General features: G+C 37.7%; 1 protein-coding gene across 2 annotated transcripts in view; it reads left to right on the top strand.

Annotated features, from left to right (window-relative positions):
- LOC124153847 overlaps positions 1–25,057 on the top strand; it is a 41,408-nt gene that overhangs the window by 14,565 nt on the left and 1,786 nt on the right. For both annotated transcript variants that reach the window (XM_046527228.1, XM_046527227.1), the window contains exons 8-12: positions 12,451–13,235; positions 17,577–17,916; positions 20,653–20,993; positions 21,728–21,860; positions 24,112–24,510. In XM_046527228.1, coding sequence (XP_046383184.1) covers positions 12,451–13,235; positions 17,577–17,916; positions 20,653–20,993; positions 21,728–21,860; positions 24,112–24,510 — 1,998 coding nt within the window. The remainder of the gene's footprint in view (positions 1–12,450; positions 13,236–17,576; positions 17,917–20,652; positions 20,994–21,727; positions 21,861–24,111; positions 24,511–25,057) is intronic.

Raw genomic sequence — 25,057 nt, 5'->3', positions numbered from 1 at the left:
TAAATTAAGGGTGTTCTATCCTAATTCAAAAATCCAAATTCAACCGTCGCCGGATTTTAGTTGCGAAGTCGGCCGCTACGGCCAGTGGAATGGGAAGCCTCCTTGTGTGGAGGGGAGTAGTCGCTGATCGAAGGAAAAAAAAGGAAAGGAGGAGGGGTCGAGCTTCCCTCCGACCGAAAAAAACACCCGACGCTGTATCAAGTTTCACTGCGGAGGGTCGATATTGAGAGTGGTCAGGATTCGGAGGTTGATTTTTGCTCTCTGGCGGCATTAGTCCAGCCTCAGCCACTCGGTTGCAGTTTCTTGGAAGAATCCAAATACCCACGCTCTCGACGAGGCTGGGAAGTACGGCCGGCTTCTATGAAGAAAGACGAATACTTGTATCGTTCTCTCCTTATTCGACTCTCCTCGAAGGGGAGAGCTGGTCAACGTTCATATCACAAAATTAAAGCATCGTAAAAGTCAATTACGCTAACCGAAATGCGCGTACTTCGTGAAACTTTTTTTAAAAGTACAACTTTACATTTTTACGTTATTCTTCAGTATGAATGAAATAGTAATCACCCACGTCCATTTGAAAACTTGTATTCAATACAGTTACTTTCCGAAACATGTTTATTCAGTAATCATAGCGCTGCAGGGAGAACACTAATGAGACATATGACAAATAATGAACGAACGAAAATTGATTTTCTATCATCTTTAATATTTATCGATTTATATGGTAAGAACATCATAAATTGCATATTGCATCAGACATCACATACAGCTTTAATAAGGCCAATAAATCTGAATAGATTGCATCGGGTCATATTGACTTTTTCTTCGATGTTTTTTTAATAAAATGATGCCGTTCGAACTAGAGATTTTCTGGTCTCTAATTTCTTGTAATTCTAACCATAAGTAACGTTTAATATTCAAAGTGTTCCCTAGTTTTGCTGCAACCGAAGTTTTGACCCGATGCGATCAAAAGTGTTACAATTTATTCTCGCTTCCGATTCATCGTGAAGACGATTAAAATTCATTCCATCGCATTTGGCTTGATGAAATCGCCGATGACTCATCTTCCTGGAATACACCCATGTGCTAAAAGTTTGTGTGAAGAATCATCAGCATTTCGCCTCTTTTTGCACAGAATTATTACATATAATTGTTAAAATCACTAATTTCTACTTTAATTCTGTTTCTGGAAATTATGCAAAGGATCGTGATACTTGGCAGTTGAGTGAAGATGAATAACTGGCTCTTATTAGTCTCCTTTTTCTCTCAGGTGCGTATGAAATTTCCCATGTTGATATTAGGGAGATTTGGAGCAACTAGTTATGACCCTGGGTATGCCCTTGTCTTACATCCTTCCCTTTTTGGCTTTACTCCCGACATTTCCACGTTGTAATACCTACGTTTCAATAAAATCCATGTAGTACTTACTTCTGCCATTATCCATGACGCAAGTATTACTGCCTCAAGTGGTAACAAAATGCTTCCTGACATTATATCATTTTACAAAACTATCAAGGGGGTGTGGATTCAAATGATCAGCTTTGCTCAAATTATAATTCCTTCGTAATTGCATGTAAAATGACCTCCTAAATCCGAATATGAACTTTGTTTTTCTCCATCACCCACCATTTTCGGGGGAGCTCCCCCCCTCCAATTTTTACCACTTTTCGGTCATTTGGAGAAATTAAAAGGATTATTTTAGCATTTAAATTTTTTCTAGGGGTTTTGAGGGGTGCAAAATTCTGAAAAAATAATATTAATGGTAAAGATGTAGATTTGAGGGGAATTAGTCTCCGTAAATTGTGTATTTATTAAATTTGCATTAAAATGACCAATTTTGCCATTTTTTCGCAAATTTTCACGTATTTTAAAACATTTTCAGCTTCTATTTCACATCATCCTCCCCGAAAGATAATAATACATAACAGCAAGAAACAGCAGTATTAATAAAAATATTTTTCTGTATAGCATAGCAACAATAATTAAAATATGTAGCAATAGCTCGGCAGATTCACTTTACTACTCTGGCCCTCGCAGTGCCTCTCCCGCTCAGGCTTGGACGGTAATTCTCTTGATTTCGCAGCTAAAAAAAAAGAAATGTAATACTTTCTAGTTCCACGCAGAATATAATACTGAGATTTTATATTTCATTGGATTAAAAAAGTATTCTTTCTCCTTAATCATGGAATTCCACAAAGTATCAGCCTCTCAAATCAATTATGCATATTGAAGTTGTCATCATCTTCCCTCGGTATACCTCTTGTGATCGCAGAGTCAACTCTTTCGGTATTCTGGACAAGGATCCTTTTTTCCAAGTAATTTAAATAGTGCAAAACAGTAAAATACTTGGTCAAACTAATGGAACATATGGCACGAAGTTACGCCTATATGGATGCCAGTCTCTTACAAAAGGGTATAAAAATCTTTTCCTGTAGGACAAGAGCGCCAACACTGAAATTAATTTTTACGTAAGATGAAGGTTTGGTTTTTTTACTGTAATTAAATGCATTGTTGATAGAAATGATGATACCATGTGACCCAGAAAAATGGAGACTGTTTATGGATTCGTCAAAGACAAGCTTTGAAGTGGTCCTGTTGGCCAATGGGTATGAGTTACCTTCTGTCCTATCTGCATACTCTGCTTTTATGAAAGATACGTCCGGAAATATCTGCAGAATCCTTGAAAATACTAATTATCGTGATTATAATTGGTATGTTTGTGTTAATCTGAAAGTTGTCGCTCTACTCACGGGAGTGCAATCAGGCTTCACGAAATACTGCTGCTCCCTTAGTGAATACAACAGCCGTGCCCGAGAAAAACATTGCATCTTACGAAAATGGCCTCTGCGAGAAAGCTTCAGCCATGGTTGTAAAATTGTTGCTCGTGTTTCCCTAGTTCCGAAAGAAAATATTCACTTGCCACAATTGCACATTAAACTAGGACAGATGTGTGAAAGCAATCGACAAGACAGGAGCTGAATTTCAATTTTTAACTTAAAGTCTTCGTTTTAGTGAGGCTAAAACCAGAGAAGAAAGTCGTGGGCCCCAATTATAGGAAACTTTTCCAAGATTCCACGTTTATGAAACACCTGAATCATAAAGAAAGTCGAGCTTGGCTTGGATTCTGAAAAGTTTTATAAATGTTTGGGTGACAAAGAAGTGATGATTATGTCGCCCATGTCGAGGAATTGCTACCAGCGTATTAGGCCATGGGGTGTAACATGTCACTAAAAATGCATTTCCTACATTCACACCTGGGAATATTTTGGAGCAGTTTAAAATTAACATTGGGAACGGTTCCATTAAGATATCACCAAAGGAGAGGAGATTTTCAGAGAAGTTGAATGCGGGCATGTTGGTATGTACATTAGGCCTACTGCTGGTTTATGTATGAGAAACTTCTACCTCAGTGTATAAAAGGAAATCAAATTCCAAATTACTTATGTTATTTATCGTTCTTCACATTTGTTATTTTTCTCTTTGTTGATGCGCGTGTGACATTGGGGGCGCAAGCGTGGTAGCGTACCTTCTGAAAAATTGGCCCACATTTTTATTATTTTTACCTTGTCGTGTTCATAAATATTTTTATCATTGCTGATAAAAACCGTTTATATATTTTTCCCTCATTTTGGGATATTTCGGGTAGAGTAAGATGAAATGGGAGCTGAAATATGAAGAAAATAAGTCAAAAAAAGCGAAAAAAGGAAAGGTTGATGATTTTTAAAGTGTTTTTTTAGTCATTAACGGAAACTAATCCTCCTAAATGTACATCCTTGCCATTAATTATCATGTTTTAGAACTTTTCACCTATCAAAAGCCAAATAAGAAATATAAATTCTAAAATAATCCTTTTCATTCCTCCAAATTATTGCAAAATTGATGAAAATTAGAGGGGGGCCTTCCCCCCAAAAATGGTGGGTGATGGAGGAAAAAGGATGTCATATTCGGATTCAGGTGGTGATTTTTATTAGAATCAGTAGGAATGGTATCAGGGCTCGAGAAAAAATTATTTTTTCCGTCCAGTGTTACAGCATCGGCCGAATAACGAAAATGTATGGGATATTGGAACCTTTCCATGGGATATTGTCTCCCTTTTCTGACGCAAAGCGACTGTTACCCTTCCCGTATTATGTTTAATTTCTTTGCGATTTCTCTCCACCTGTTGCAGTAGTTGCACAATAAATGATTTATGCACTCTACTACTGGGCAGTTGATACCGTAGGGTGGTACTTCAATCAATTTCTTCGTAACGCTGCTGTCGCCATCACCTACGAATGAAATGACAGTATTATAGTATCTTCCAGAACAATAACACTGAACTATTCCGTGCCTTATGTTATCGTACCAATTATCCAATTATATTTCAATTCGCGCATCTTTATACCTGTTTTGAACCCTTCGACTAATATGTCAGCTTCCATTGCTGTCAAGGATTTGCTCCAATTTTTGTAGCATTGCTCTTTCACCTCCGATTTTGTATTCCTACTTCTTGCACAAACACAGCAGTATCTGTTCCTCACTTCAATAAACAAGACCTTCTGAGTTCGAAAGCCGACAATACGGGCGTGTGAAATGACAGAGAATTTTAATTTTAATACTATCAAAATGTAGTTAAAAATAAAAAAAATTACATCCAATATTGTCCTACAGAAGAATCTCTCTCTTACTCCAATAGTAGATATTAATGCCAATGTGTTGACAAAATTCATCCTGCTACGTTTGGGCAATAGTAAACCTTGTTGGACTAGTATGCTTCTGAATATTTCTTCTCTTCTAGGTACCAAGGGATTATAGGTATGAAATCATAATTATTAGTCAACAATCCTAAGATTGATTTGACGCAGCTCTCCATTCTTCCCTCCTATCCGCTAGCCTCTTTATAGCGACATATTTCTTCCCTTTATCATCCTTTATAACCTGTCCAATGTAACTCATTCGGAAGCGTCCCTTGCCATTCTTCCCTTCCACTTGTCCTTCTATGAATGTTTTCATCAGGCTATCAGGTCTCATAATGTGGACAAGTAAGTTGTCCCGTCTTCTGCTTAAGGTTTTTTGAAGACTTATTTTTTATCCCACTTTCTTTGCACTCATTCATTATTTACACGTTCGATCAATTTTATATTCACCATTCTTCGGTAGCAACACATTTTGAATGCTTCCACTCTTTGACTTCTCTGCTACTATCAACGTCTAAGCCTCACTTCCTTAGAGAATCATACTCCATATGTAGCATATGATGAATTGTTTCCTTACTTCTATGCTTGTATTCTCAGATGTAAGAAGATTCATCTTTTTGTAGTAAGCCCTCTTTGCCAGCGCTATTTTACTGACTATTTCTTTCTTGCTTCGTCCATCGTTGGTAATTCGGCTTCCCTGGTAAGAAAACTCTTTTACCTCTTCTAGCTTTTGATTTCTTAGCTTAATGTTTGTCCTAGCCTCCTCTCTTTTGCTCCGTACTAATATCTTAGTCTTCCTTTTGTTGATTTTCAACTGATATCTGGCCATATTCCTTTATATATTTGTCAAAGTCTTCTTAAAATTCTTCTCTGTCTCGGCTATGACTGCTATGTCGTCAGCGAATCGTAGCATACTATTTTCTCTCCGTTAATATTGACACCCAAAGCCTTCTCCTTCCAATCACCTAAAATTATAAGGTTTTCTTCACCTCTTACCTGTTTGATTACTGCTGTGATATCTTGATATACGCCTTAAACTTCTTCATCCTAGTAGTCCGTCGTAGGTATGTTAACTTGTTCTACTACGGTATCTACCGGCTTAATCTCTAGCTTTACCATAATTATTAGGGATGGGTCGAATAGTAGATTTCTCGAATTCGAATATCGAATTCGAATATTAAATCATTGCTCGAATATTCGAATACCTCGAATTTCGAATACCTCGAATACTAAACGATGAATGTGAAAATGTTTGACTAGGTCGCCTATGCAGCAGGAAACCCAAGATTTTGGCGAGTAATTGTGATTGCCTTTAAAGGATTCAAACAGGAATTTAGCTGATTAATGGAATATTTTAATTTTATGTAAACAATAGGGTAATTTCCTTCATTAAAGAAAACGAAAGGTATTGATTGTGATTCGTTACCCACCATTAGTGCATTCATAATATACAAATTATTTCGTTCTAGAAATACCGGTTTAGACTAATGGCAATGTTCAATTTTACCTCATTTGAAAAAGGCCAGATTGGCGCCTATGCGATGCCACTCCACGTGACATCACAGGGACCTAGTTTCTACACGAGAGGATCGGAGTTTTACATCAACTGAGGTTACCAATGCATGCATGAGGCACAGAGCTCAGGGAAACATGTCTTAATAATCACACAGTCTATTTGATAAGGTATTAATAATCCTTATTTAAGCTAAGCGCTACCAGCTAGCATGGTACTCGGCTACCTGCTAGCATCCTGCGTCGTAATAGCGCTCAGAGCCTCGCCCCAAGGTCACCTCACTTGCGGCAGCGGGAACCAGAACCACGTCACGCGGAGTTTTTCCCGGCATTCATACTTGCCCGTCGCGTTTTCGCGCGCTTGAAAATTTTCACTTTTAATTTAATCGCGAAAAATAGATATCGTCTTATAAAACTCTAAAAGCGTTAAATACGTACTTCAGGAGTATTAATATTTCGATTTAGGCAATAAAAAATAATAGGAAACCACCCTATTTGAGCATTACGCCTCCGTCGTATTTCTTCTTCTTCCCGGTATTTATTTTCCTGCGCAAAATGCTTAAATAAAGTCAGAAATATGTCGTGTTTGGTCTTATTCTTTTTTAAATTACGCGCACATTACTAATATTTCAATCCAATAAAGGTGTAATAACAATTGCCGAAAGTCATTGTTAGACACCTTTCGGGCTAGTAGATGACTCATGCAGCAGTTGACCTCGAGAAAGGGGGAAATTCGAAGCAGGTAGGTAGAAAAAGGTCAGTGGGTGAGAAAAGGGGGTGGGTGCGAGACACGTTTTTATTTTTCTCGCGTAACTTGATATTTTTTGAAGCTAAGGTTTTTGTAATACAATCCCTGCGCGAGCTGGGATCTTTTGTTTGATTTCGGAGAAGAGGAAATCGTCAAGAGTGGGTGAGGCGAATGCTGAATGGAGGGGGATAGCAGATCGTGGGAAATGCGCCAATGTCACTATCCCACGGCACTGAGTTCCTCCCTATGGTAGTTTCATCTCCTGGGGAAGATTCAAAATAAGTGCCTGTCATTATTAGCCACTAAGGACACAAGGCAAACACCTCCTCTCATTTTATCAAAAGATGGATGCGGGAAAATGGTCAGTGGGGAGAAAGAGGGAAGGGTGAAACACGATTCTATTATTTTCCGGTAACTTGATATTTTTTTCAAAGCTGAGGTCTTCGTAATAAGATCCCTGCACGAGCCGGGACCTTTTTTTTTGTTTTCGGGGAAGAGGAAATCGTCTGAAGGGGTGGGGCGAACGCTGAATGGATGGGGATAGCGGATCGTGGGAAATGCGCCAATGTTGCTATCCCACGGAACTGAGGTTCTCCTGATAGGGGACACCTAGGATTTTCGGATTTTTTTCATCCGATCAATTTCGGTTCCCCACGTCGAACTCTTTTCACCGCTCGAACCCGTGAATTTGATGTATTTCGTCAGCTTGCCTAAAACGGCGCTGCATGCACTAGACGACTAGAGTTCTCATTTTTCCGAGTCAACTACCAACGACGGGCGAGCGACAGTGTATGACGCGAAATTCAAAGTATTCGAGGTATTCGAGACGGTACCTTTGGCATAACTATTCGAGATCTCGAATATCGAATACTTTCTATTATTCGAGGTATTCGAGTATTCGCGGATACTATTCGCACATCTCTAATAATTATCCTTTCATTTAGCGCGGAACCTTTTTCCATGAATTTCGATCGTATGCTCCTTATCTTTTACATAATTAACGGAAGGAGGAATATTTCTCGCAGTTTTTCAAAGTAAATTAGTAAAGGCATTAGAAATAATTTATCCCCTACGAAATTAAAGCGGGCCAAATGTTGGCAAAGTCGAATCCATTAGTTAGTAATCAGACATAGCTTAGTCCCAAGAAGATACATTGAATGAATTACACACAATTTGTACGTTGAAGATGGTGTTATAACATTGAAATCTAGGTCACATTAACTTTTCTTATAATCGTGGAAAATTGCTAGTGTTTCTTTCAATATGGAAAAATTCCGCTCCATTACGTTTGAATCTTCGGATTTTATTTGTAAGTTGAATTAAGTGTATGTTTTTATGAAGAGCGTTTGAAAATCATTAATCATTCTACCAAACAAAGTTGTTAAGCATGGAACGGCAACTAAAAATTATCTAACGTGTAGTGGTTAGAGTTATTCGTAAAAGAGGATATTCCAGCGTCACATGCAAAAGGTATTGTGCTCTCACTCATACAAAGTACTGCATCGAACAAGCAAATTTGTACGCAGTCACGCGCACGAGTGCATAGTTAAATACACTAGTGCATAGGTAAATAAGTATGATAATCGACATGAAAAAATCATTTGACTAACCTGGGATTCGAACCCGGATATCCCCGATGGCCGGTCAAATATGCTACCACTTATACCACGAAGCCACCTTTTTCCTTGAATATGAAATTCACTGACTCTTCAATGGCTCTTTTTACTTGTGTCTAAGATTCGCCTAGAAAAAAATTATTTGGTAATGTAACTGACCGGCAATCAGGAGGATCTGGGTTTGAATCGCGGCTAACATAAGCGAAATGTTTTTTTTTCGTGGCAAATAACAGTCTTGGTATATATGTATTCTCATTCATATTAAATAATAGTGGAGTATAAGAACTAAAATTCCCTACGCAATTAAAAAATGGGAAACATATCAAGTACAAGACCCGACTTCAATGCAGGATTCCATCCCGGAAGGGTCATACAGTGTACTGAGGGGTAGAGAAAAATTGATCGGGTAATGCTCCTGAGAAATTTTAGTTTCTTCCCAATGACTACAACCGCTCTGCGGTGATGTTAGTATCATTCTAAACTAAAGAAATTTTAATGAAATTACATTCAGTTGTCATAAATTTCTATACGTATTATTATGCCGAATAATTTCAACAGTTAAATATAATGAGCCTACCTGATCCTGCACACTAGTATTTTACATGAAGTCTCGCATATTTATATCGCAATGTGGTCGTTTACTCTGGCACGAAATCGTAATTTTAGTCAATACTTCGGTCGATGGATGGGTAAAAATAACTAACTACCTCGTTCAGTCATTCTCACAAAAATTAGCATTGAAAAATCGCGGAAGTTGCCGCCCACTTCTGAGAAAAGTTGCATTCATCATCAGAGTTTCGGTTCATTACGACCTGTAGTGAGAACCATTCATTGAGAGAATCAATAGCTCAGAAGAGTGTAAGCAGCACGTGAATCAGGTTGTTGGTGAGAGATATAACGCGAAGTTAGTTAGCATTACTTCACTCAAGCGAAATAAATATCCCACATTCGAGTTTTATCCGTGTGTATTGTTTGTTTTCTCGTCACTCCTGCTACACAAGTAAAATTCTTGTCTTATACTTGTAAAACTGGTTCGCAGGTTCATTGGATCTCGTGTATCTATTTTTTGCATACCACAAGCATATTTACGCAAATAGGAGATAGTTAACGATTAAATTCGGTCATCTAGACGTCATCGCTGTATTACATCGACCAAACATCAACCCTTGCTTAGTGATATGGTGGTTCAAGTTCAAATTCTTTCTTTTGGGTGACTCACGTAACGATTAATAATAGTAATTTTAATAAATAAGAATATTTTTATAAGGAAATAACTTTTCGAAGTTTTCTCCCTCGGTTGCAAGTTATCGAGAAACATATATGTCGGAAATGCGAGACAAATAAAACAACGTGATACTTTTCATATCGTGTTTTGATGATATAACGGTTACTTTTGAAAATATTTAGACACGAAATGAAGATGTGCACGTTATATTACCTACTCTGTGAAATATTTATTCTTGGTTAGCGCCAGCAAGAACTTAAAAGGCAATGGTGTAACCTAGAATCTAATTGATAATGTGCAGTATATTCTCTATATTCATCTTATTTTCAATGCTTGGTTACAAAAAATTAATATATTATAGTCATAGCCAATACATTATCGAGAGGTACTTACTTTAAAGCTGTTTCTCCTTCTGCAGTGTAAATAGCATCTATTGTTGCAGGTTTGTAATGACTAAAATGGTTAAAATAATTTGATAGTCTATTTCTTAGCTGCATCACGTGTTTGCAGATTTTACGTGGATGAAAATACCTGTCTAAAGATATACTAACTGTTAATAATGTAGCACACTTAAAAAGGATTTATATATTCACCATTATTCCTAGTATTTCTTTTCCACCTTCCCACAAAAGATATGTTTCCTCTTTGATTTCCTTTCACTTTCCATGCATAAGAACAGAAAACTTGAAAACTCGCGCTAGCCCCGTTTCAAACATGCCGCTCGCAACACAAGAACATAGGGCCTCGGATAATAACTGGTCTGGGGCCCGACCACGGATCAGACGGGCTTCTTAGGTCGAAGAAAGCATAGAGGAAAAAAAAACATGTAGGGGACGCAAGAGACGATGGAGGGGAGGTAGTGAGAGAGACTGCTGTGGGGTGAGATGCTCTTTCACCGAGAGTGGGGGATCATACAGCAGCGCCATGGAAGAAAAGATCGTAAGCGCTTGACGTTGAGAAAACACGCTTGGGAAATTGAGCTATAGCGTGGTTATTACAAATATTACATTGATGAAACGTATCTTATTTCCAAGAAGAAGGATGAATGTTCTCATTTCCCGAAAAAAAAATTCAAATCGCGTTTTCTACGTGGTAGAATTACATCGAGAAAACAGGCGTTTTATTGTGTTTTTCAGCGCCAATAACTAATTAACAAATGCTTTTCAAATATTTTTTTTTCGCTTGCCGATAATCTTAGCTTAAACCAAACAACGAGAACAATAATCTTAGCTTAAACCATATCCAAAACAAGTTCTCTCCAGAGTGTATAATAAGCGAGCAAATGGCGAGCAACCTGAAGTCTGCAGAGCCGTTTTTCGCGGAGGTATAGAACACCCTTAAATAATCGTTTCTGTCAAATATTTTTTTAAAAATTATTTAATCCATCAAAATTATATAAGATTAGGTGGAATAGAAAAATATTTTAGGAGTATTAGTTTACGTGGAACATTTAAACTCATAAGGTGGTCCCCATTCATACTTATAATTTTCTTCTTCACTTTACCCTATTCCTTTAAATAGGCAATTTTGCCATGTTTCAATAATTCCTTTGTGATGGTTATCGCACTTCCTTAAGTAACACTGTGAAGTTGTATTTTAAGTGTTTTCATGCGATGCCTTTCAAATCATCTTGGAAACTTTCAGGCCATAACGGTGTGGCCTAAACTCACCTGTGCCATTTGCAATGATTGTGACGTCACATGTCGGACAACCGGGCTACCTGCATTGTAGGACAAGCTGAGATACATGATTTTTTACTGTTACCATGAAAGTTTGGCTATTGAAGGAAATATAACCACTCAGCCTAGAAACCGCACTTGGTGTAACGTTCCCCTTTGTATTTAGCAGCACAAAAAACTAATTCACCAAATAAGAATTTTCATGACATTGGAAGAGTGAGAGACTAATAAGAATATGGTTGATTTGTGAGCGAAAAGGTGAATGGTTTGGCAATATGGGTGGTCTTCGGAAAATTAGGGAAGGTTGATATTAAAGTGCCAACCTAGTAAACAAAAGTTAAAAAGAAAAAATGAAAGTTGCCTCCCTTAACAACGTAGGTGATGAGGTAGATCTGAAGCTAACCTAATTCGCTCACTGGGCATGAAAGGATGGTGGGTAATATCTAGGGTTATTGGATATAGATAAGCAGTATCTACAGCTCTAAAGGGCCCTATCCATGAAAAGATTAGAAGTCTTTGTTTTTTCTCCCCTGATTGCTTGAAGATAAAGAAATAGGTGAAAAAATGGTTAAATATTAGTCTTCTAATTCAGCAAACAAGATGAGAAATGAGGAAGCATGTTAACCTAATAGATAGTGTTCATGACTTATTGGTACTGGGTTAAATCCCTGTTGAGGCCTAGGAATGTCCCCTTCATAATTCATGAAAAGGAAAGGAAATAGCCCCATATCCTGAATGTGTGGAATATTCAAGCATGTGGTGCTTGGTCATCGGTGAGCTCTGTCTTCTCATAGTGAAACCAACTTATGTATTGCAGCATTGAGTAACTAAAGAATGTGTATTAGAATTAAGTAACTAAAGAATTTAGGTGATTGAGCCCATTTTGGACGACTCCTTTTCATTGCCTAGGAAATATAATTGAATATAACAATGGGCAATCTCCATTTTATGTTCTTTAATTTTTCATTTTCCTTTTTTCTCTTTTTTCATGAAGAATTGTGAGCAAGATCCTAAGGAAAATCATTCGGGAGATGGCAATGGGAAACAGACCATTCCTCCACCATTGGTTCCTATTGATAGGCTTGGCAAAACATCCCCCACTCATGGTCATTCTCCTGCAGGTCCTCCCCGCTTGCAGCGTTTTCCTCAGCGTGATGCCCAGTTTGACCAAAGAGGCATCTCTAATTCCTCCTCCCACGTGACGGGTGTGAACGTGTTTGCTCGTCATAGACCTCCAATGTTTATCCGTGGTGTTGTGGGGAACTCTGGATCGAACAGATCCAACTTCAGTTCAAATTTCCCAGACTCTCTAACAAGGGAGACATCCTTGGGTCAGTCAGTGGCCATCATGCAAGGTCGCAAATATGTGGTGGTTCCAAAGAATGTATTGTCTGTGTTACCCGGAGCAGCCAATGCAGCTGCTGCGGCTGCAGCTGCATTTAGCGGAGGCAGTCTGAGTAGGGGGAGTGTTATTCCCATATCTCGAGAGTGGTTGTGTTCCTTGCCCAGAACAAAGCAGTCTGTTGTGAGAGCCACAGGGGGAACATTCATCCCACCGTCATTAATTCAGCCAACATCAGCCCAACCAAGAGCTCCTGTGAATGCTAGTTCAACACAACCAGTCAACCTGTCCCATGAGATGAAGCCACAGTATGTCATAATAAGCAGTCCAGTTCAAGGAGGGATGCCATCGAGGAATGGGGAGACCAGTGCTGCCTCTAGTGGCTCTGTTACAACTCCATTTTCAACTGACATGGATGATGAGAGGACTACTTACAAGTGAGTTAACAAATTTTTTTCTCATGTTCAGTAAATATTTCGGCACTGTTGTTCCCAATCATTAAATCCCGTGCATCACTGGCAGGAATCTATTTATTGTTGACCATCAAATTAGTTTAGAAACTCAATTTTCTGGAGATTTTGTTAGTATTAAGCCAAACAAAATAAAATTTATATCCTTCACTAATTCATATTTAAACTAAACATTGCAGCTTCTGCTGTTCTAAGATGGTGAAGAATCATATGCTAAGCATAAGCATATGCTCATGTAATATGAATAACCAGGGTTTAATTTGATGTTGATATTGAGAAAGGTAAAATTTTTAAGTTTTAAATGTACCTTTGCTCTGATTGCGGTACTTGATGGAAATATCCGCTGGTATTGAAGATTTCATTTATTTTAATTAGATTTTAAGATTATCTTTTGTAGCAAGTCTGACCACAGTTAGTTCTTCTTTACTTTTCTTAATTCCTTTGTCCCTTTTTATGGAAAATGCATTATGCATTGGATTTTATTCAGTTGTTTAATCTTCCTACTGAAATCCCATGTAAATACCATAAACTCTCACTTTCACAAAGCAACATAGACAGTATGTAGGTTGCAAAACTGTTGGTCCTTGCGTGAAGCCTTTGCTAAATGAACGGTGCATCTGAAAATATGTATGTATAAAGTTTTGAAAATATGAAATTCTTTGAAATTGTAAGCATCAAACTGGGTCCCCCAGAAAAAGTAAGGTACACTGGCACTGTAACAAGGAGGTGAAAATATCTGTAAAAGGTCGTTGTCGTGATTGACTTTTGGTATCACAATCAAATTGGCATTGAGGTAGGTCTTAGCAAGTGCAAAACTTAATGGTTACCCTGAATAAAATAACAAGTAATAAGGAGAGTAGATACTAAAATTAAAGGTGAAGGCAAATAGGATTGGAAGAGTGCTCACTTCTCCTGTTATGCAAGCTGGCAATTATTAGCACATGACCCTCTATGAAAAAGCCACAGAACAAGCTCATCACAAAGGCTGATGGTTGAAGGATCATTTTCTTTTCTTCTGCCATATGGCAATCATCTTCATAAGGCAAAAATCCTAGGATTGTTTTGTCGCAGTTCTCCAATCTGCTCTTTTATCTGCTAGCCTTTTCCTTGTGACACATTTCTTCTCTTTTACATCCTTTAGAACCTATCCAATGTGCCTCATTCGAGGCCATCCATCCCTTACCCTTCTTCCCCTTCAATGATTGTTTTCATTGGGTCATTATGCCTCATTTTGGGACCAAATTTGTTGTTCCGTCCTCTCCATGCGGTTTTTATAGGCCTCCCCTTTTTTTTACTCTTCTTAGCACTTCCTCATTACATACTAAGTCAATTCATTTTATCTCTAATTTATATCTTAGCTCCACCTTGCGAATGCTTCCACTCTTGACTTGTCTGCTCCTGTCAACATCCAAGCCTCACTCCAATGGAGAAACATGCTCCATGTATAGCTTGTGGTAAATTGTTTCCTCACTTCTATTCGTGTATTTTCAGCTGTAAGTAGATCCTTTTTTTTTAGAAAGCCCTTCTTGCCTGTGCTATTCTACTTAATATTTCTTTTTTGCTTCGTCCATCGTTGGTAATCGGGCTTCTTATGTTGCAAAGCTCTTTCACCTCTTCAAGATTTTGTTTTCCCATTTTAATATTTGTTCTATCCTCTCTTTCGCTGCATACTAATATCTTATTCTGCTTGTTGTTAATTTTCAGCTGATATCTGGCCATTGCCCTTTCCATGTGTGTCGATTTCTTTTTCATATCATTCTCTGTCATGTTACACGGCAATGAAACTGGTCGATATATGCAAAAATATAAGGATATATACATATATAATATGTATAATTATTAATGGGAAATCTACAAGATTTTTAAAATCCGATATGAAGCAATTTCACTAAGCCACACCTAAACTATCTATATTTATCATGATAATGGTGGTACAGCAGACTCCCTATTATCCGGCCTCGGTTTATCCAGATTGCAGATTATCTGTGCATGATTTTCACTCTCGCTCAATTTTTCCGCGATCTTTATAAAAAATAAAATCGGGCACAAAATCATCGGAATAACTGCGTTAATGCTAGGATACACTGGGCTTGTTATTTCCGTTACTATCCCCTTCGTAAAACGGAAGCGATCGCGTGCTAGCTGCATTCACGGGAGCACCATGTTCCTGTTTTCCAAGCCTTGCAGTGTGCGACCACACTCCGTGATCACGGATACACGCCCCGCAGCAGTTGCAACCCGGGCAACTTGTGCGAGATGCGACTACGTGGCGTGGTGCCTGACAGTGTAGTTTCCAACATCGAGCAGTAGTTTTGAATCATTTGTGCAAACCACTTTTCTGTATCTGTAATCACAAAGCCACGGATGTGTGGTTTTCGAAACAAGGCCTTACATGGAGCATTAATAATTCTAGTACAACCATGTTATTGCCGCCAAAAAGATCGCGAAGTGGTGAAGAAAGCTCTCATTGAGTCCGGGAAGCACTCAAAAATAACAAAATACCTGAATAAATAATAATATTAGGTTGGGGAAAAAGAAATCCATTATTTTGTAGATTGATGGCTGTAGTAATCGATATCTCGTAAATTATAAATCAGACGATTTCAAATTTAAGCTCGTTGTCAAGGTGACAGTTTATAATAAATAAATTCAGTTGCTGTTTAATGTTTAGTCCATTTAGTTGTTGTTACAGGGTGTTAAAAATGGAGGTCAACAACGAGGAAATTCGGTACATTTTACATTTTTTCTTTGATAAAAGCAAATATGCAAGCCAGGCAGCTGAAATTTTGTATGGTGGTTGTGATCCCCGTGCTACAACAGCATATTAAGATTAGTTTTGGTTTTGTCGGTTCTGTTCAGGAATTTTTTAAGTTAAAGATGCACCTTTTACGGGCAGGCCCGTCATCAAAAATGTTGATAAAATCTCAGAAATAATCGAAGTTTACTGGCTTATTAGTAGTCCTAACATTGCCCAGGAACTAAAGATCGGCTATAATACAGTGTTACACCACTTGCACAAAACTGGATTGGAAAAGAAGCTCTTTGTTTGGGTGCCACACCAATCAACACAAAAAAATGATGGATCAAATTTCCATCTGTGAAGCGTTAGGCAAACGGAATGAACCATTTCTTAAGAGGGTGACTGGGGATGAGAAGTGGGTGACATACGACAGTAATGTGCTATAACGATCGTGATCAAAGAGCGGTTAAGCTGCTCAATCGTTGGTCAAACCAGGACTAACGGCCAGGAAGGTTCTGCTGTGCATTTGGTGTCACTGGAAAGGAATCATTTATCATGAGTTGTTTCCATAAGACAAAACGTTAAATTCAGATCTCTTCTGTCCACAAATGGACCGTTTGAAGCTAGCGATTGACCAGAAATGGCCAGAACTGGATAGCAGGAGAGGCATTGTGTTCCATCGGGACAATGCAAGGTCACACACATCTTTAGAGACTCGCCAGAAAATCCGGGAGGTTGGCTGGAAAGTTTTAATGCATCCACCATGCAGACCAGACCAAGCACCAAGCTATTATCATCTTTATTATCAAGCTACTACATATAGTTTTTTGCCGAAAAATACCAAGACTTCTATGAGAGAGGCACTATGAAGCTATCATTAAAATGGCAGCAGATTATCAAACATAACTGTGCATTTTTTACCAAAATCGGACAATCCGTAGCATGTTAAATAATGTCCTGCAGTTAATGCAAAAATAATGGATTTCTTTTTCCCCAACCTAATATATTGCTTGATTTTGGTAAATCATGAACATTGCAAGACGTACTAGTGAAAGTTTGGGTTATCCGTGTTTTCCTATTATTCGTGCCGTCTCTCCCCATCATCAGCCCGGATAATCAGAAGTGTACTTTAGTTATGCTTGCTAATAACCTTTGAAGATTAATTTATGCCTTGCTTTTTAAAAATATTCATATAATTGAGGCTTCTATGTGGCCTTTGTTGGTGTGGAGAATTTTTAAATTCCAAGGTTACAGTTAAAGCTCTTATACTATAAGATTGTGTGGTCAAACTCATTGTAGACAAATGTAACAAATATTTTTAAGGAGTACCTTAACTATTAGATAATATTGAAAACGTAAAACCGAAAATAGCATTCCTTGTGAATACCATCTCGCTAGCTTGATGTAGAATCAAGTTCATAACAATTTAATTTAATGGATACACAACAGGTAATATTTTAACTGTGACAGCAAAATTCGTGATTCAATGTGAGTCAGTATCTGTCAATTGAATCTTTTAGAAATCATGATATGGACTCACCAAAACTAATTTAAATTTTGTTTTTAAGGTCTGATGATGAAAATGAAATTCCAAGAAAGAGGAAGATGGGTTTGTTGCCTTCTGACCAGCCTGCTTCCAAACGAGCAAAGAAAACTGAATCAAATGGATTCATGCCAAGTAAAGTGGAGAATGGTGAAATTACAGGTGAAGATGAGTGTAGTGATGAGGGTAGTGATGAAACGCCAAAGACTCAGAGGGACATGTTCTCAGAAGATTTCATGAACAATTTAAGCTCTGGCTACTCAGCTCTTCTCCACGTGTTCCACTATTTAAATGTTCAGGACTTACTTAGAGCTGCAATGGTGTGTCGTCTGTGGAGGGACCTTGCTGGAGGACACCATTCTTTGGTGAGTTGTTTCCAATCACTGTTTATGTATCTTGGAATAGTATGTATTCCCATTTTTTTACAAAATCTCATATTCAAGAGCAAATGATGTAGGCAATGTGAAAGTAACTGCCAGGATATGAATAACTTAGTGGTGGACTGTATTGTACAACATTCTCTGATTTTGAACGCCTATTTGGGATGTTTATTCTGTTGATGGAAAGCATGAGTGTAGTTTTGATGTGTTTTGGCTGTAAGCCACTTATTTGGAACAGATGAAATCATGACTCAGAAGTGATTCTTGGCTAAAGTGAAACTTAGCTTTTTACTTTAAACACATTTTAATAAAAAAATCCTATTTTTGAAATTGAAATTTAGTAATTGAAAATTCAACTGACCTTACCTTCCATTATCGTAGATTATCAATTGCTCGGCTGTATTTCCGGACATTTTTTCTGTGATTGTTACCCATTTTCAAGCTCAATCACTAGAGGCAAAGATTATCGGTGAATAAAAACTGTGAATTTCATCATAAAAATCTATCAATTTCAGTTTAAAATTTTGTCATAAAATTGGAATTTCATCATAAAAAACACAGTTTCGTCATAAAAATTCACTTGTCACAAATATTCATTTTTATCCCAAGAACAATAATATCACCAATGAAAATGCTTATTAGCATATAAAATACATTTTTTATGGTAAAAACCTTGATAAAGAAGGGTCAAAGCAAATGCTAAAGGAATAAGTTAAGCATTTGTCAGATACACATACCATAAACACTCTTTGCTATTTACATATTTCAACCTCATAACACTAGAGAAATCCAGGAGCTGTCCAGATGGGGAATATTTTTGATTGGTGTGGTATCTGAGAAATATAGTTTCAAATGTCACACAATGGTTTGATGTATTCTTGCAAACTTGCCCTGATCTGTGATGTCACCATCAAGTAGCCATGGATGAGTGGTTCTTGGAAACCAGCTATTGTTATTGTATACATACTTACTTTTGAGTAGGGCCGGGGAAAATTGACACAATGGTTCAGAAGTTTTGGAAGTTAAGTGATATTGGGCTTGGAAATTCAAGTATAATAAAGAAATATGGTTCACTAATGGTGTCCTAGCAAACTTCCGTGATAGCAGAGGTCTCTATAATGGCCATAATTGTTAGGAATGTCGAGTGCTACTTTTTGATCTTGATTCGAGTTGTAACTACTTGCTTTTATTGAATCAAGTTGAGTCATTTTAACAATGTTAATTTGTGGATCAGGTAGTACGATAATGCATGCACCTGAATATTCTCATTTTTCCAATCCCCTAGTGAATTTTCTCGTATGAACATTTGGACTAATGTAAAAGAGGAAAGATATGAGGAATATTGATGGTCATTGTGTCAGAAATAGGAGACGAATGAAAATTATGTGCCTTGAACAATGTCAATTGGAAAATTGAAATGAATTAATCTCTGGTAATTTGTCGACAGTGACATTTAATTTTAAGTTTCCAAACTGCCAGGAAGAGGCCATAGGAAAGGCATTTGCGCAATTAAAATAATGAAGAATCATGAAAGTTTTGATAATTTCAGTCACAATTTTCTTGTTAGCTTCTTTTTTGTGTGACTGCTGATAATTCAGCATGTGTTTGCTCTAAAAATAATTGTGCAAAATTGTTTTAGAGCCAGTAGAGACTTTAAGTATATCTAAACAAAAATTGCAGTTTGCAGTTATTTTATTGGGTCATGAAGTTAAGAAGTCCCTAATCTCAGAGGTGGGCACCTTTAATGTGCCTGCAGAAGGCCTAGGCTCTAGGCCTACACTTTCTTCAGTGTTCGATTTATTTTGGCTTACATTAAATGGATGTTCACAAGACCTAAGATGGCTAAAATTTGCTATCGTTAGGTCCAGCAGCACATTGTTAATTTGTAGAAATACTAGGCATATGCCTGTGATCACATTCACCTTCCAAATTGGTGTCCACATTTCCCACGATTTATTGTTCACTTGGTTCCAACTCCCTCAAAAACTGATGCATACTTTGCATAATTTAATTATGATCTCAACAAAAGAAATTTAATAATTTGTGAGCGAAAAGAAGCAAATCACTGCCCAAGCACTTGAAGCAAAGCAAGGCTGACCCTCCTGCCAACTAATTTAGGCACCTCTATTCAAAGTAGATGTGCTAACATCTAGTTTGTATAGAAGTGCATGTTTGTAACATGTATCAACACACCTTGCCAAGGGCCCTGTTTTGGTCCTCTCCAAGTACGCCGCCGGGTTGGAAGAGAGTCTGCCCTGCTGCTTATGAAAATGTATTTGGTTCCCACATCATAGTAGTTTTCTGCTACATATAAATCCAGCTGAAACTTCCAGGCGAGGACAATTTAACGATCTATCGACTTCACGAAGGATACGTTCGCAAGTTTGTTGATAGCGCTTCCTGATGGCAGATGTATGATCCTACATTACTCGACAGCTCTGTAATAGACTCCACTTGACTCAACTTTTCAAGTACTCACACATCCCAAGCTCTTTCTTTGACATCATTTGGATAAAAGGCAAAAATTTTTGAGATTATTTATATTTCTTATTTATTTGCATTAGGTACTTTTATTTATGGGCAGCGACAGTTCGAATTTGATATACCACCTGACTTATCAGAGTTTTTGGAACAGCAATGATCATTTGAAAAAGTAAATTAAGGAGAGTGACACATCAGTGATAGGCATATATGTGTAATGTTTATTCTTATTTTTTTCAGTGGAGGACTGTACGAATGAAAAATTCCCAAGTGGTTGATTGGACAGGGTTTGCTGATACCTTGGCCCGTAACCGAACAGAAATTTTAGACCTTCGTAAAATGTTGCTTCCTGCCTCTGGCCCACCACAGTCTCAAGCAAGCAATACTGGAAGTTCTGAGGATGGGGGAGTCACTAAGAATAAAGATAAGCGCAGTCACTGGGGGCAAGATTTCTGTCATGCTGTAAGCCGAGCCTCAGCTAGCCTCCGTCGACTGGAGTTGTGCAGATGTGGGATGGATGTGTTGGAGGGTGTTGCATCTTCATGTCCTCTCCTTACTGCTTTATGTGCTCAAGCAATTAGGTAAGTCCTTTTTTTTTTTCTTGCTAGTACGCTGTGAAAAATTATTTAAGAAAGGAAGTGACAAGGCAAATGATTTGTCCTCTGTGGAATTTTTAAGTTGGAGATGTCATGGAGTGTAATAAAGAATGTTGTTTCTTGAGTTTTAAGTATATTTTGTCCATGTTTCTAGATCACTTGGCAATTTTTTTCTTAACGTAAATTAAAATCAGGTCAACTCAATTCTTGCATTGTACAGTTGCTGTAATAGAGTGGCTAGTATACATGTTTCAGCATATTTTCCATCGTGTTGTACAAAATTTCAATTATTTGCTTAATATGATTTAATATAAAATATCAGTTAGGTTGATATGTGCTGGAAGTCTTGTTGGTTGTATGTATGTATATGTTTATGCTCATCTTGATACTTCTGCTGTTTTTAAGAGTTTCAGCTTTGACTATTTGGCTTCTCATGATACTATAATATGTATGTAACTCTCCCTCCAGAGCCAACTTTATTAAGGTTAATGTGTGAATGAGTTTTGTTGCCCAAATCTGTAATTTACCACTTTTTATGAGATCTTATTCATTTAATCATATAGACACCTGTTTTCTTTTTAGTCTAAAAAAAAGTTATTTGCACTTAAAAGATACCACATCAATACACAAAGAAATTGAAGAAAATAATATTTGTGATATAATTTTAGCCTTCCCCGAATGAAGTGTTTTTTTATCCACTTATGGTGATCCGATTCCAGAGCTCATGAGCTAGATTTGAAGTTTGCGGGGGAACTGATCCATCTTCAAGAACTACGAATTAAAAGCCCAAGTGGAATGAGTCTTGTTGGTGACCTTGCTCCTATTGAAAGGTTAACCTCCCTGAAGCACTTGGTGAGTTGATGAATTTTTATCCCATTGGTACAATTTTAGCGTGGTTTATTGCTACTTAATCATAGTACCTTATTTTAAATGCCATCATGCTGTGTGGTTAAGAGGAATATTTCTCCCATCTGTCATCAGTTAATATTGAGTTACCCTATTTCTCCTAATATAGTCCCCCTCTGAATATAGTCTTCCCCCCTAATTTTGAGGCTTCAGTTTCAGGAAAAGTTTAAAAAAAAGCTTTTGAATATAGTCCCCCCCCCCCCTTTACTTTTACCACAGGCATTTTTGGAAAAAAAGGGGGGACTCTATTCAGACATATACGGTATTAGCAAATGAGACATGCCTGGTCAAACAGGTTGAAAATTAAATTTTTTTTGTGGAAAGTTACCAGTCTCTTATGTAGTTGTGTCAAACTGCCACCAGATTAACCTTGAAGGCTTAGTGTGTCCATAAGGCAATTGGGTAAAAACTAAAAAGCTCTATTCAGTGCTTATAAACGGCTGTATTAAATGTGGCTGTGAAAGTTGACCACTGTGCATTTTTAAAGCAGCTGAAAGTTAAGCCTGAAAATGCCCTTTGTTATTCATTAAACTGATGTGAAGAGAAACCTTTGAATCCTCCTTCTCATAGGATTGTCTACCATTTCTCTAGGAACAGTAAATTCGATTTCTCTGATGGTAGCCCATAGCACCCTCTTGATTCAACATTCTTTCCTTTCCACACCCATCCCTACCCCAGAGGTGTATGTGGGGTTTTTATACAGCTGTCCTCTCCTTCCTTCTCTCCTCCCTTCCCCGTGGCTCTAAGTATTAAAGCCTGTAATTTAAGGGCCTGGCTCTAGGAGTGTATCCCTGAAGGCCTGGACAGGGTTTCGTTTCTGTTATTGAGTTATATGCTTCTAAGAGTTGGATGACTCATGTTCTATGAGTATGATGAAGAGTTATCCTGTTCAGTCATCATATAAATCTCTTAAAATAATAAATGTATCACTGGCAACAGGGGCGAGTAATTTTTCTTTGAGTCTGAAATTGTTAGTGGAAAAAGTGTAGTAAAAATCAGACCAATTTACTCACCAAAATTAACTTGTGAAACTTCAATTTATGAATTTGTATGTTGAAATGAAAACTAAATTCTTTTCTGGTGTTAGTATTTTCTTTTGGCTGCTGCAATGAATTTTGTGTCTTAAATTTTGGTCATGCTAGAAGAATTCAAAAGATAATTTGAGAGAGACTGATGATAACTAGGATGAAATTGCCATATTTCTCCAAATATCTCTGCTCACCCTTAATTTTGAGGCCTCAGTTTCAGGAAATTATTTGAAAAATATGCTTGAATATAGCCCCCCCTTTACTTATAGTATGAGCATTTTAAAAAAATGGGGGGAATATATTCAGATAAATACGGTACTCCATATTATTTTTAATACCTACTCTTATCCAGTTTTCAATTATTAACTCTTTGAGATGAGAAAATACTCTACAAAATTTAACTGCTTGCCTCACTCATTAGTATGAGAAAATGCTGCACCTGAAAACTTGAGTTTCAAAGTCAGGGTCCTCACAACAATTTAAAAATGATCACTATAGTGATTGCTTTTCGCGACGGGAAAATTGATCGCTCTAGTGATCATTTTTCTGAATCACACTGTTTCTCCCGCCATCGTCTTTTGCATCACTTTCGATATCCTAGCTCGTTGTCATAGGACCCGCATAACGAAATATATAGCGTGTTTGTTTATCGATGCCGTTCCCATGATTGTCAAACGTTGCGCTGCAATCACTCCATACGGGCTGCGTTCCGATTGGCTGATATGGGGTTTTAGTGACAAAAAAAGCGACCGGAAGAGTGATGAAAAATGGTGATGAAAATCCTCATCGCGGTCGTGATCGCGAAAAACAATTGCCGGCCACGATCATTTGCGAGTGATCACTCTAGTGATCTCTAGCAAATGACAGATAAAATGATTTTGTGATTCAGGCTTAATGCAGAACTTGAAAACCTGGTTGAATTAAATAATTCTATATCATAACTGGGTGACAAAATGTGTCCATTAGGTACCTAAGCAAAACAGCATGATGCGAGCAGTGTTAATTATGGATTGTTATTTTAATGACTCAGGATATGCAGGTAGTTCACTGGAACAGTTTTTTCATTGATTGGAACAGCGTTAACCTGAAGTGCTTTTAATTGTTTATTTGTCTTACAAATTGCATTTATGGAGCATTTTTTCAACTGTCTCTACTATTTTTCTTTATAGTCAATCACAACTGTGAGGGATCTCTCCGGGGACAATGGCGAGAGGCTTTCTGTGCTTGGTGCTCTTGTTAATTTGGAATCTCTGGAATTGGGTGAATGTTCAGCATTTGGAGAGGCAGCATGCAAAGCAATTGAAAATTTAAAGGGCCTCTCTAGGCTTCGTTTGGAGAAGGGAGAAGTAGGGCAGAAGGCTGGAGTAGCTAAGTCTACAAGTTCTGAAGGCGATGTTCCTGCAGAAGAATTAGCACCTTCGTGGGATCTCCTTAGCACTTTATCCAGGTTAACCAACTTGGTACAGTTAGAACTGGTGAATTTTGACATAGGCATGGGATTTGATGATGGATTGGAGAAATGTATCTCACTGCACAGGCTCCTCATCATTCCTAATTATGTTGCTCAGGTAAGATATTTGAACCACTATTTGTATTTGCATGGCTTCTTATTGGTCAATAGAACCTTGATTTTAGGCAGCTGAAGGCACCAAAATATGGGCACTGTGTATAATTAAAGCTTGCTGGTAAAAATTAAGATTTAGTGAAGGTATGACCGTGTGCACAATGTGGTGGCTAGACTTTGATGTCACGATTGACTTCTTTTAAGTGCCTGGCGGGCAATTTATTGACCCAAGGTGTACTTGTAAACAATCCCATGGACTGATCTATGTATTGGCGAAATGTTTTTTATTTGTTTTGATGTTAAATATTTTCCCACATTGCACAGAAAAGATAGATACACAGGTGAGCTTTTTAATTTGCAATGTAGAGATATTTGTCTTGGAATATGAGTGATTTAACTGGGCAAGCACCATGGCTACTCACTCCAGAGTGACAGTATGAATTAAATAGGCTTGTTCTTTGTCATAGATTTTGCCTAAAAACTAAGGAGCAGCAAAGACTATGCTTAAAAATTTGTATTTAATAGAAAATTGATGTCTCGCCATGCTCTTT

This window comes from Ischnura elegans, chromosome 2 (assembly GCF_921293095.1).
Source record: "Ischnura elegans chromosome 2, ioIscEleg1.1, whole genome shotgun sequence".
NCBI lineage: Eukaryota > Metazoa > Arthropoda > Insecta > Odonata > Coenagrionidae > Ischnura > Ischnura elegans.
Note: the sequence above shows the minus strand (reverse complement) of the source record. Positions and strands in the feature narration are given on the sequence as shown.